Consider the following 12,337-nt stretch of genomic DNA (forward strand, 5'->3'; position numbering starts at 1 on the left):
CCCCTCCTCCCCCCGCTCGTCCTTTACCGCGGCGGGCGCTCCCGCCTCCCTCGCGTCCTCCCCCTCAGCCAGTTCGCACCCTCACCGCCCACTTTCAAGCTGGGGGAAAGCGTCTCGATCCCGCCACCCCTCACCCGCACCCCCGGCCCAGCCTCTCCTGGGCGGCTGTCCCGAGCGACCTCCCCGGCTCGGCGCCCCCGCGGCCCCTCCAGCGCGTCCCGGGCTCCGGCCGCGCGCCCGCCGGGCCGCCACCGCCGGGCCTCCCGGGTGGCCCGGCCTCCCCGGGGCCGCCCCGCCCCGCCCCGGCCCAGCTCCGCCCCCGTCCGCTGCTTCCTGATTGGCCTCCCAATGGGCACCACCACCTGGTCCAAAAATTCCCCGGAGGGCACCTAGAGGCTCCGCGACCGCCCGCGTCCCGGCGGCTGTGACGGCCGCGGCGGGGCGCACAGAAGGGAGGGGGCTCGGAGGGGGCTCGGAGGGGGAGGAGGGGCAGAGGTGCCGGGGAGAAAACTTCAGAAAGGAACAGGAAACCTGCCGGGGAGGCGGCCGCCGCGGCTCTCGGGGCCCCCGGGCTGCGCACGTCGCGGGGCGTCGCGGCCGTGGCCCGCTTGGCCGCTGGCTGGCTGCCCCGGCGGGCGCTGAGCCGACCTCGCTCTGTCCGGCGGTGCGCTCCGCAGCCGCTCCGGGCGCCGCGGCCGTGCGCTCCGCTCCGCCCGTGCCGCGCGGCTCCCTCGAGAGGCGGCGAGGGCGCGGAGAAGAGGAAGGACGCCTCCTTTGGAGCATGAAGCAGTATGTCTGATAAAATGTCCAGCTTCCTCTACATAGGGGACATCGTGTCCCTGTACGCGGAGGGCTCGGTCAACGGCTTCATCAGCACCTTGGGGTAAGCCGGGGGCGGGCTGGGCCGCGCCGTCGTCCCCCGCGAGCTCCCGCAGCGCCCCGCGCGCCGCCGCGCCCTCGCTCCCGCTCCCGCTCCCGCTCCCGCCGAGCGCGGCCCGGCCGCCGGCAGCGCGGTGCGCGCGACTCGCTGGCGCGCAGGAAGCGGCCCCGAGAGGCACGATTTTCTCAGCAACTTCACAATCTCCGACCCAGAGACACATCCGAAAAGGAGGAAGTGATTCAGAAGCCCCGAGCCGGGCCCGGCAAAGAAGTCTCCGCCGGCTTCTGCTCGGTGGTTTTGATCGCGGCGCTTGTTTTCTTTTAAAGGTGCAGCCGCGCACCCCCTCGCCGCGTCTTTCCTCGCCGCCGCTCCCCACCCGCGCCTCCCGGGGCCGCGTCGGTCAGGGCTGGCGACGCAAGTCCGCGCGCCGCCTCGGGCGTGCAAGTCAGGCGAAGTGGCGAGCCGGAGTGTGGCTTTGCCCCGCGGGAGCAGCAGCCGAGCCCTGTGCGCTTAAGTAATTTCCTTTTGTCCTTGCCAAACGGGGACTCGCCCCGCCGCCCGGGGCAGCGCGGGGCCCTCGGGGCGCCGAGACCCTCCGGGGTGCTGTCGGCCTCCTGGTGCTGGAGCTCAGATCTCCTTTCTCCACTGCGCGGGCCTCGGCCCCCTGAACTGATGACCCCCTCCTGGAGCCCAGCAAGCGCGGTGCTCTTGAGATTCGAGTTGATTTATGAATGGGACACACACACACACACACACACACACACACACACTCATATGTGAGTGTGCCCGGTGGTTAAGTAGGACTTCTTCCTTGATTACTACCAGTATTCTCTCTCTGTCTTGATTGAGAATATCAGGTCGCCGTTTAAATGCACGCTGCAACCCATTTCGATGTGCATATATTTTTTGGTTACCTCGTGGTCTCAGCATGCAGACTGCCGAGTCTTGGAGAATTCAGGCTGCGGAACTGGTGTTTCTCCTCGTGGCTCGGTCACTGTGTTCTGCTGTTAGGTTTTAGGTTCTGTGACTTCGCATGCATGCCCCCGGAGTGTGACTTCCAGCCATGTTATCACGGAGTGGTGCCTGCTCTGTAGGGGATGTGGAAGTCACCAGAACTTCCAGTTTCTGTTATTTGTGCATCCTCCCACCCATGGGTGAAAAAAGGAAGGTGGGTTTAATTTAATCCCTTTAAGATCAATGTTATTTATTTGTGAAGCTGAAGCCTGGGGGGAAAAAACCAAACAAACATGGCCAGTGCTTAGGCTGGGTTTGTAAGTCTTGAGCTACCGTTTGTTTCTGAGAGAATTCATAGTATAGGTTCAGTTTTTGGGCCCCCCCCCCAACAACATTTTGCAGATGAACTGTTACCCTCCATAGACTCCATACCTGTGGCAGTTAAACAGGGGGTTCTTCAGGGTCAGGGTGCTTGGGGTCAAATCCTGGCTGCTCCACTTGTAAACCATATAACCTGGGGTAAGTTACGTAATCGCTCTGTTTCTCAGTTTCCTCACGTTTAAAAAAAACCCAAAAACCCAAAAACTGAGAACACTAATGGTTTCTGCCTCAGAGGGTTGTGGTAAGGTCGAAGTTAATATATGTAAGGTGCTTAGCATGGTACCTGTCAGTTAATAAGCACTTATATAAAGCGTTAACTATTGTAACCATGAGCAATAGTTACAGTTGTGGACAAGACAATAGAAAGGGTTAGGAATGAAGTGTAAAACCTAGACAAACAGAAGGTCGTGTTTTTATAGCGTATGGGTAACTTTGCGAGGAGGGCTCTGGATGGGAAATCAGGAGGCTACAACTTTAGCAGTTGTGGAGTCTGGGCTACTCATTTTAGAGACACAGAAACTGGGGGGAAGAGAATCAAAGAGACCTACCCGAGAAACAGAGGACCTTAATGCCAAAGCTGGAACTGGACCCTGTCTCCAGATTCCCACTCAAGTGCTAGCTTTTTGGTTGCATGTCCTAATCTTTAAGCCTTGAGTGGAAAAATAAACTTGACCTTTTCATATAGCACATACTTTTGTATAAATATTTATTATTTGTTTTCAGGAGTTCTTGCTGGTGTTTTGAGAACTAGGTTTCCTTAGACTGTGTTTGTGCAGTATTATTTTCTGTTAACAAACCGAGTCTTGTTGAGGATGACAAAACCTTTGTTCAGCTGCCTCTAAGGTGAGGGAGGGTCTTTGGAAATGCTGCTATAGGTGAAGCTTGGTGTTTCGATGGGATATTCTTTTGTCTGAACCTGTGGAACCTCATCGCCCTCAGACTTTCAGGGGTTATAAGGCCCTCGCAAGTGTGTGTCTATGCCTCTTGAAATGTTGTCTAGGCAGAGTAGCATCATCTACTGTATTCACTTAGAACACAATCGGTAGAGATTTATTTTGCAAGTTGATTTTAGGGCTGTGACATTAAAGCAGCATGGTAGTTACAGTTTTTCATTATATTGTTGTAGGGTCATCATTTATACACTTTCTGTATCAAAGACAGAGTGCGTGCTTTTAGTTGAATTTCCTTGCTCTTCTGTTAGTTGAAGGTCTTGTCCTAGGCCTGCTGCTAATTGGCCATGTGACCTTGTTCTTGTCATTTATTCTCTTTTTGTACCAGTTTGTCTTTGGAGACTAAGGGAGTATAAGCTGTGCCCACCCCCCTGGGGTATTATAAAATTGAATGAAAGAGACAGAAATGAAAGAGTATAGTTTTTTGTTTTTGTTTTTAAGTTGCTAGGAAAATCCACATTATGCTTATATATTTGTGGCCTTTAAATTTCTTCAAAAGGTGTGTGAATTGTTTAAGCGAATCAGGAGCTGGATTGGAGGTGTTGGTATTGTATCTGGTCAAAATAGTTTATTCCACTTAATATTAAGAACTCAGTGGAAGAACTAAAAATTAGGTGTACAGTTTCTGATTTCTGGTTTAGCTCTTTATTTGACACTTTGGACAGCTGCAGGATGTTTTTTTGTTTGTTTTTTTAAAATTCAACTTAGGGTAGTTAATGAGAACTGAGTTTACACAGCATTTCAAGGTAATTAATAATATTTTTCTGCCAATACATTTTGCCTGATTTTTGACATTTACGGTGAAAATAAATTTGGGAGGATATACGCTGTTATTATTTAGCTTTGGGAATTTTTCCAATTAGGTAACACATTTTTCAGCTGAAAAAAATCACTGAGTTTCACTATATTAGAGTTTATCAGGCCCTTCTTAGAGGCCATTTCCAACTGAAAGTGTGGAAGGGTTTTCTTAGGTTCTGTGACACAGCTTGTAAGTCTGATTTCCTAGTCTGTGAGAAATTAGAATGCCTCAGTTGCAAAGATTTGCATTTGCCTTTTTTTCTCCAGTTATTCTTTAACCAGGATTTCCCTGGTGGTTCTGAATCCTGAATTGTTGCAAACTGAAGTATTATACTCCCAGTGTGTGTAGGTGCAACTGGGACCTGTTATGTACTTTCCAACTTAATTTTTCATCCAAACATCTATTTTGGAAACACTTATATTGACTTAAGGAAAGCTGCTTTAAATCTTCTTGAATGAAGATGGTAAATATATTTAAAATAAGTGACTTTTTTGCTACTGGTACATTTTAGGGCTCTAGTTTTTATTTTTTATTTAAAAAGGGAATTTTGGAATGCACTATACAATTTGGAATGTAGTACTAATTGTTCCTTTCCCCTTCATCCATTTTCTTTATACTGAGATTTACTTCCCTGGTTGTTGTGACATCAGGCACTTCATGTTTCTGGGTACATCAGTTTGGTCAATGATCAGGTACCACACAGTGGGAATGAACATAGCAGAATTCCCAGGATGGGTGCGATCATAGAAGAAGTGAAAGGTATATAATTCCTTCATTGTCTATTCTCTGTAAGGTTGACATGTTAGTAAATGACAAGTGTGCATATATGTATTGGTGTGTGTGCGTATATGTCAGTGTGTCTATATTTGTATGTTTAAGTGATTGCTGCCTTTGGCTTGAAGTTTTTTCTCAGAATCTACCAAGAATCAACACCTGCTAAAGTCTCAGAAAAGTATTAGGTGACCACACATTGAGGCAGTGAGTGCAAAGCATCCTAATAGTCCCATGAGGCGGAAGAAGGCTTTGGTCAACCGCATATGCAACGGTGGTCCCATAAGATAATAATGGAGCTGAAAATTTTCCATCGCCTAGTGACTTCTTAACCGTGGTAACGTCTTAATGCAGAACATTACTCGTGTTTGTGGTGATGCTGGTGTGAAGAACCCTGCAGCGCAGTCAGTTGTATAAAAGTATAGTACCTGCGATTATGGTCGTAGGTAGACCATCTAGGTTTGTGGAAGTGCAGCCTGTGATGTTTGCATGGGGAAATCACCTAAGGGCTCATTTCTCAGAAAGTATCCTCGTGTCAAGAGGTGCATGACTGTAGTCTCTTAGCCAGGGAGAGTGGGGCCCTTCGTTTTTTACTTCCTGCTTGATTTTGGCCAATTCAGTGACCTTTTCAGTTCCTTTGTTTCCATGTTCAGAAATGGACATCAGGTCGGGTGGTGGTGGGTCACACAGTTTATAATTCTGACTCAATTCCTTAGATGAACAAAACTGTGTAAGTGGTGACATTTTATTCTCAATTATAGTTCCTTGAATTTCCATGCTTGGTCTTTTTCCTGCTTAAACTTTTTTATGTTTAAATGCCTACAGATGTGATTTATTATCGTCTCTTTGTTTTACACAATTATGCTGCTTTTATAGTTTTAAAGATCTCTTCATAGGGCTGATCACTGGAGTCACAGATGAATCAAGGAATGGTTATAGCCAACTTTTATCTTTGCATAATATGTAAATTATCTTTAGTATCTTCCAAATAGAACCCTTCCAAGTAACAGCCATTATCTCCTGCTAAAACTAGGTATATAAACTCAGCTTTGTTTTGACTAAGGCATACGTTATTGTGATAAAAACATCTAAAAATCCATTGGATGTTTGCATGCGTGTTTAGTGGGGAGGAAGAATACTGAGTTGTTTTGGGAAGTCTAAGGGTTAGTAGTGTCATGTTGTGGAACCTGAAATCGCCTTGAGTACAAAGAGTTTCTAAAGTGGTGAACATAAAGTCTATTTTTAAGCTGAAAGGGTGACTATTTCTTAAAGTCAAGTCATTCCATAAATAACATTGCAGCTTTTGGACCCTCTCTTGGAGAGCTCAGTCAGGTAAACAACCCCTCCCTCTTCAGGTGCTCCTGATCTTGGCTTTGGTGGAATAGCATTCAGAGGCAATTCTTGGCCTCATTCTAGGTTTAACAAACTTTTTTTTTTGTTTTTGTTTTTTTGGCATAGGTAGCAATTTTAGTAATCACATTTTTCCTTTGGAGCTGTTTTTATACAGAATATAGACAGAGTACCATAGACTCAAACTTTAAAACTTAAATTCTAGGCACAGGGTGTGGCTTCATATGTAAATATAAAAGAAGAAATAACAGTGGACTTTTATGACAGATTTAGAGCATAATAACAGAATAAACTTTACTCTTTTTTATATCAGAATTTGGTCAAGAAATCACAAGATTACAATCAAAGTGGTGAAACTTTAGTGATCATTCATTCACTCATTTATCTATTTAATGTATAAAACTGAGCCTTTCCAATATATTGGTATATTTTTTGTGATTATCTTTCTATTCTCATGCAGATTTAGGTGGGAAAGTTTTTAATATATGCCTTTAGAAAACCATAAATCTAGTTAAAAATATATAAAATAAGATACATGGAAAATAGGGGAAGAAAATTCAAAAGTGTTGACACTGCATGGTGAATGGGTGGGTGATTTTAATTTTTATATCTTTTATACTTCCTTTATTCTATATTTGTTTCATTAATTACATACCTATTACTTTTATAGTCAGGTAAGTTCACTAAAATGAAAACAATGTTTTTAAGAATTCTTTAGTTTCTTATTACTGTTCATTGACAATATTTATTTTAAAAAGCATAAATAAAGCATTTTCCTGGTCATGGTCAGTGGAGGAAAACCACAAACTAGGAAATTGCATGTTGCCGAAATAGATGGCCATATGTTTACTATAAAATATTTTTGTTTGTGGTTATCATTGCTATTTTAAAATGTATTATGGAAAAATGTTTGTCTGGCCAGTAATGCTGAGTAATTATGAATGGATGATTTAACTTATGCAGTAAACATATAGTCTAATTTTAGAAGAAGTCTGTTTATACATGTAAGAAGTACGCACTTTAGCACGGCTGACTTGTTCAGTTTAGTAATTTTAGTACTCACTATGACACTTTTGTTGCCTGAGTCAGTTTCTATAGGTATTAGTTTGTGAGCGATTGTGTGTGTGATTAAAATCAATCGATTAAATACTTTTATTGAATATCTTTGAAATGGATGAATTAGCTCTCATATTCAAATCCATGAATGGTTAACAGTAGCTATTTAAAAATTTATACTAATGCATACCCACAGATCTCCAGCCCTTAAGAATAAGTTAAATTATTTTTAGTGGACAAATTTGATAAACTGCTTTAACCAAGTGATCAAGGTCATGGCCACCAGCTGATGTGGTGAGAGGGGTCCTTCAACTTTGCAGTATTCTCCCGCAAAACATCTCACCAAATTGAGGGATGTTCTACAGAACACCTGACTAGTATTCTTCAAAACTGTCAAATTGATTAAAAACCAAAAAACAAAGACCAAAGACACAAAGCAAGGGAAGACTGAGAAGCTGTCACCCTGTAGACTCAGGAGGCTTGATGGCTACATACAATATGGTGTACTGAATTGGGTCCTGGAACGGACAGAGGATGTTAGTGGGAAAACTTGGAATTCGGGTAAAATCTGGAGTTTTGAATGAACTCTCTCAGCATTAATGTGTGAATGTTCATTTCCTAGTTTTGATGTACTGTGGTTATGTAAGACGCTAACTTGAGAGGAAACTGGGTGAAGGGGTGAAGGGTACATGGGAACTTTCTGTATTATCTTTGAAAATTCTCTAAAATTATTCCAAAATAAAAATATTGCTTAACAAAAAGAATAAGTTAAATTATCGTTATTCAGAAAGAACTTTAACCCTGAAGTTAAAAATGTGTCCACGTCATGCATCAGGCCTGTGCAACTTTCTGGGTGGTGTGGTTTATGCTGGAGCTTGCTGCAGATTGAATCACTAGTTCACTCAGCGAATATTTCATGAGTTCTGACTGTGTGCTGAGGATACGGTATGAAGAGATGCCAGATATTAAGCTATATTTATTATTATCTCATAAACTCAGACTTCCTTTGAGAATTTGTAGTATGACACTTGGCTAGAATCTAAGGGAGACAGAAAGGCATTTGACACCTTTCTTGCTCCCAGTATCGTAAATGCCACAAGATCAGGAACTGACTGTCTTTTTAATCTTCGTATGCTTAGCACTTAACACCACTCCTGGTGTGTGTAATAAATCCGCAGTAGGTCTTTAATAAATAACTGTGAAATCGATGTCGTAATTATTTGGTAATAGAGATAAAACCAGTATTGGACAACCACAACATAAAGCATTTTTTCCAAATGCCATAATGATTATAGAAGATGTATCATAGGGAGTGAGAAGAAGATTCTTTCTCTCTACCGGGTCTGACCAGAGAAGAGCTTCAGGGAGGAGGTGGAATTTGAGCTGAACTTGGAAGGACAATTCAGATGGATCGTTGTCCCAAATCTATACCCATAATTTGATTATATATTCTTGGTTCTTTTTTCTTTCATTGAAAAAAATTGAAGTTTTACTGTCCTAATAGCTCCAAAAAAGGAAGCTAACAGTTTGATATCATTGTGATATGTAAAGATAGAAGACATACTCTAAGAACATATTTTATGCTTATTTACCAAATGTCAGAACCTTAGGTTTGGTTCATACCCCCCGAGTTGATCGAGATTGCTTCATTCCTTGTGGTGTGTGCTGAGTTTGCCGAGACCTGAGGTAGTGAGGACAGGACTCTAAAGCCCAGTCAAGAAGAAACTTGACAGTCGTGTGGGAGGATTCATGCAGTTTCCAACTCCCTCAGACATTTTCCTTTTACTCCTTTCCCCCTTATTTCTCTCCATCTCCAGTGTTTCATAGTTTTTGTTCATTAACCTGGAAGCCTTGGTAATAGGGACAAGTTTTTATCTAACATACTTTTAAATGTTTCTGCATCATAGTGCCTATGACTGTCACACACACACACACACACACACACACACACACACACACACACACACACACACACACACACACACACACGGTATGTATGGAGTCCAGTATGACCTTTTTTCTTTTTGACGTTTTCACAAGTGATAAAGGCCATAGACAGATTCCCAGGAATGCAGGCAAAGACTTAGGAAGTGAACAAAGCACAGTCTATATTTACATACGAATTCTTAGAATTCAAGCATGTGTTACTGAGGTTGTATCTATTGCTAAGGCGTTTGAGCCACTGTTAAGATATCATCATAAAAATCTCTGTGAAAATTACAAAATGCTGGGCTTTTATTTTATATTAGTTATCCAAAGCAATTTCTCAACACAGTCCTAGAGGAAACTTGGCTTTTCAATGAAGTAATTCCTAGATATATAGCTCTCCAAGACCTTGTGGTAATGACTAATTATGAAACAGCCACTAAGAGCAGACACTACCGCTCTCCACATATTATGTCCTACTGAAAAGAGGATTCTCCAGATTACGTAAGGAATTATTATATGGGTCATTAGAGCTAAATCTAAGAGCCTAAACAAACAAAAAACCAATGAAAAACAAAAAACAAAACTGAATTAAAAAGTTGTTAATTGACTTTTCTAGTGGCAAATCAGTGTATAATATGTAAAAATTTCAGAGACTAACATGCTCCCCACTCATGTCTCAACGCACATTTAGTTACATTCCGTGCAGTCCTTGTGTTGAATTGTCTTGGAGCCCTTGAGAAACAGGCTGTAGGCATCCCTTGCTATTGTAATCCTTACTGTCTGATCTCAAAAGCCCCAAGGACCTGATAGGCAAAGGATACTTGTATGTCACTTTTCCCACGTGGATAAAGCTTAAGAATGGAAAGATTACATTGTATTAGAAGTAAGGTTCTTTTGTTTGTAAGGGGCTAACTTAAGCAAGGAAGGCAGTTTATTAGAAGGATATTGGAGGAGCTCCAAGAGTGAGGGACGAGCTCAACAACAGCATTAAGAAAGGCAGGAACCCAGGGCTTCTGTGGGAATCCCAGCGGCAGAGCCGGGTCCTGACGGTTACACAGCTTCGAGGCAGCAATTCCTGCCCTGTGTGTCTGCTCTTCAATTTCAAGCTGCAGAGCGGTCGAGTTGGGCCCCGCTGGAATCGCTCGCTGCTGTCCGGGACGGCGCGCCGGATGCCAGTGTGGCCACCCGGGCGGCCACTGGGAGCGCGGCTCTGGCTGCTGCCGGCTCCGAAGGAAGTGTGTCACCCGGCAAAGGGAACCGAAAGGGCCGGAGCACGAGCTGGGGTGTCGCAGCTCAGTAGATAATTTAACAGTAACTCCACGGTGCCCTTTAAAAGAAATTGTGGTGAAATATACATAACATAAAAGTCACCGCCTTAACCGTTTTGAAGTGTGAAACTCAGTGCCATCAGATGCATTCACAGTACTGGGCAGCCATCGGCACTGTTCGTTTCCAGAACCTCTCATCATCCCACACAGAAATTCTGTACCCTTGTGACGGTAACTCTCCATTTTCTCTCCCCAGCCCCCCCTTCATAACTCCTGCCTACTTGCTGTCTATGACTTTATCTGTTCTAGGTGCCTTATATAAGTGGAATCACACGGCATTTGGCCTTTTGTGTCTGACTTAAGTCACTTAATCTAATGTCTTAAAGATTTATCCATGTGGTAGCGTGGATCAGCCCTCCGTTCCTTTTTATTGCTGAATAATACTCCATTATAAGGATGCATCACATGTGTTTATCCATTTGTCAATGGATGGACATGTTTGTCTTCACTTTCTGACTATTATGAATAATGCTGTTATGAATATTTGTGTACAAGTTTCTGTGTGGATGTATGTTTATAATTCTTTTGGGTATACCTAGCCGTGGAATTGCTGGGTCATATGGTACCATATTTAACATTTTGCCTCAGCCTTTTCTATTCTGCATATCCTGCTTTACATTATTTTCACATCATCTTATTATATAGAATATACTTTACTTCTTATTGTATCCAGTGTTTATCAGCTGTCTACTCCTGGTTGGATGTAAGCTCTTGGAAGGCAGGGGATCTCTTGCTGAGTATCTCAGTGGCTTGGTTCCATAAGTATTTATTGAATGAATATTTGTTGAATTAGAATATACATATCCTCAAATCTCTAAGTAACTGTTAACATCAGATCCTCTCTGGAACAAAGCCAATGCAGTTGTTTGTACTTATTAAATATTTTGAGAATCCATGCAGGTAATTCTTTTAAAATGGGTGAAGATTGTCATTGGATTTATGATGCCATGAAATCTTGCTCTAATAGGTACTTTAATAATCTCTTGGGTCATGTATCTGCACTTGCCTAGCCCAACATCTGATAAAACTTACCGTCCGGAAAAGGTAATTATATAGCTTTATTTAATGGTTTGCATGTTATAGCCACATTAAAGAAAAATTGATATTTCTGAAAGTTGGCTCTGTTTTTATATGTGCAAAGAGTGAATTTCTAAGCATTTTGTGAGACCATTTCTTAATTTAGATCGGCTCTTTCTCTTGATGGATAATAAATAATGCATCCAGTACTTTAACTATTACGGGCAGAAAAGTTTAATTGGAAATAATTAGCTAATACGAAACCAGAGAGTAGTTGAGACATTTATAGAACTTCAGAAAAATACAAGAAGGCATAGGACAACTTGTAGTTTCTATTTTTGAAATTTAGGAATGTGTCTGGAAAAGGATAGGTATATAAATACAGGTTGGAGAACAAGTGGTCAGTATTTTTGGTGTTCATTAATTTATATTCCATCAAGGTCTGTTACAATGTGCTTTGCCTCAAGTTATTCTGAAGGGTACGTGTTTGGCCATTCTCTTTAAGGACTTGTAATTCTCCAGCGTTGTTTCTCCCTTTTGCTCTTTTCCTCACTGGTGGCAGTGCACAAATGAGAACTTCTTTGAGAGTGTATTTGCATATAGTACAGAGAAATAAAATGAAAAATACAGGTATGTACAAATTATAAAATAGTTTTAAAAAGTAAAACAATGTCATCCTATTCCCTCTAGTTCTAACATGCTATGATCCTCTGCGATAGATGTTAAAAATATAATATCTTTAGAAAAGTAACTTTGAGATGAAAGATACAAAATATTGTCAGAGTTTTGTTTCATTTCTGTAACATCCAAATTAATACAGTTGAAGTGTGTCATACCAAGTAAAGACTGTAACTGAAAAAAATCTGTAACCTAAATCACCAAACACAGTTACATTAGGAATTCAAAGTAAGTTAATGATTTA

The 12,337-nt window shown here is 42.5% G+C and overlaps 1 protein-coding gene across 1 annotated transcript in view; it reads left to right on the plus strand.

Annotated features, from left to right (window-relative positions):
* Positions 1–701: 701 nt before the first annotated feature.
* Positions 702–12,337, plus strand: part of ITPR2 (inositol 1,4,5-trisphosphate receptor type 2) — a 404,038-nt gene continuing 392,402 nt past the window's right edge. Inside the window, exon 1 of the mRNA XM_087814750.1 lies at positions 702–883. Within this exon, the coding sequence (XP_087670876.1) occupies positions 792–883 (92 nt within the window). The 5' untranslated portion in view covers positions 702–791. The remainder of the gene's footprint in view (positions 884–12,337) is intronic.

This window comes from Miniopterus natalensis, chromosome 2 (assembly GCF_054644295.1).
Source record: "Miniopterus natalensis isolate mMinNat1 chromosome 2, mMinNat1.hap1, whole genome shotgun sequence".
In the NCBI taxonomy this organism is placed as follows: Eukaryota; Metazoa; Chordata; class Mammalia; order Chiroptera; family Miniopteridae; genus Miniopterus; species Miniopterus natalensis.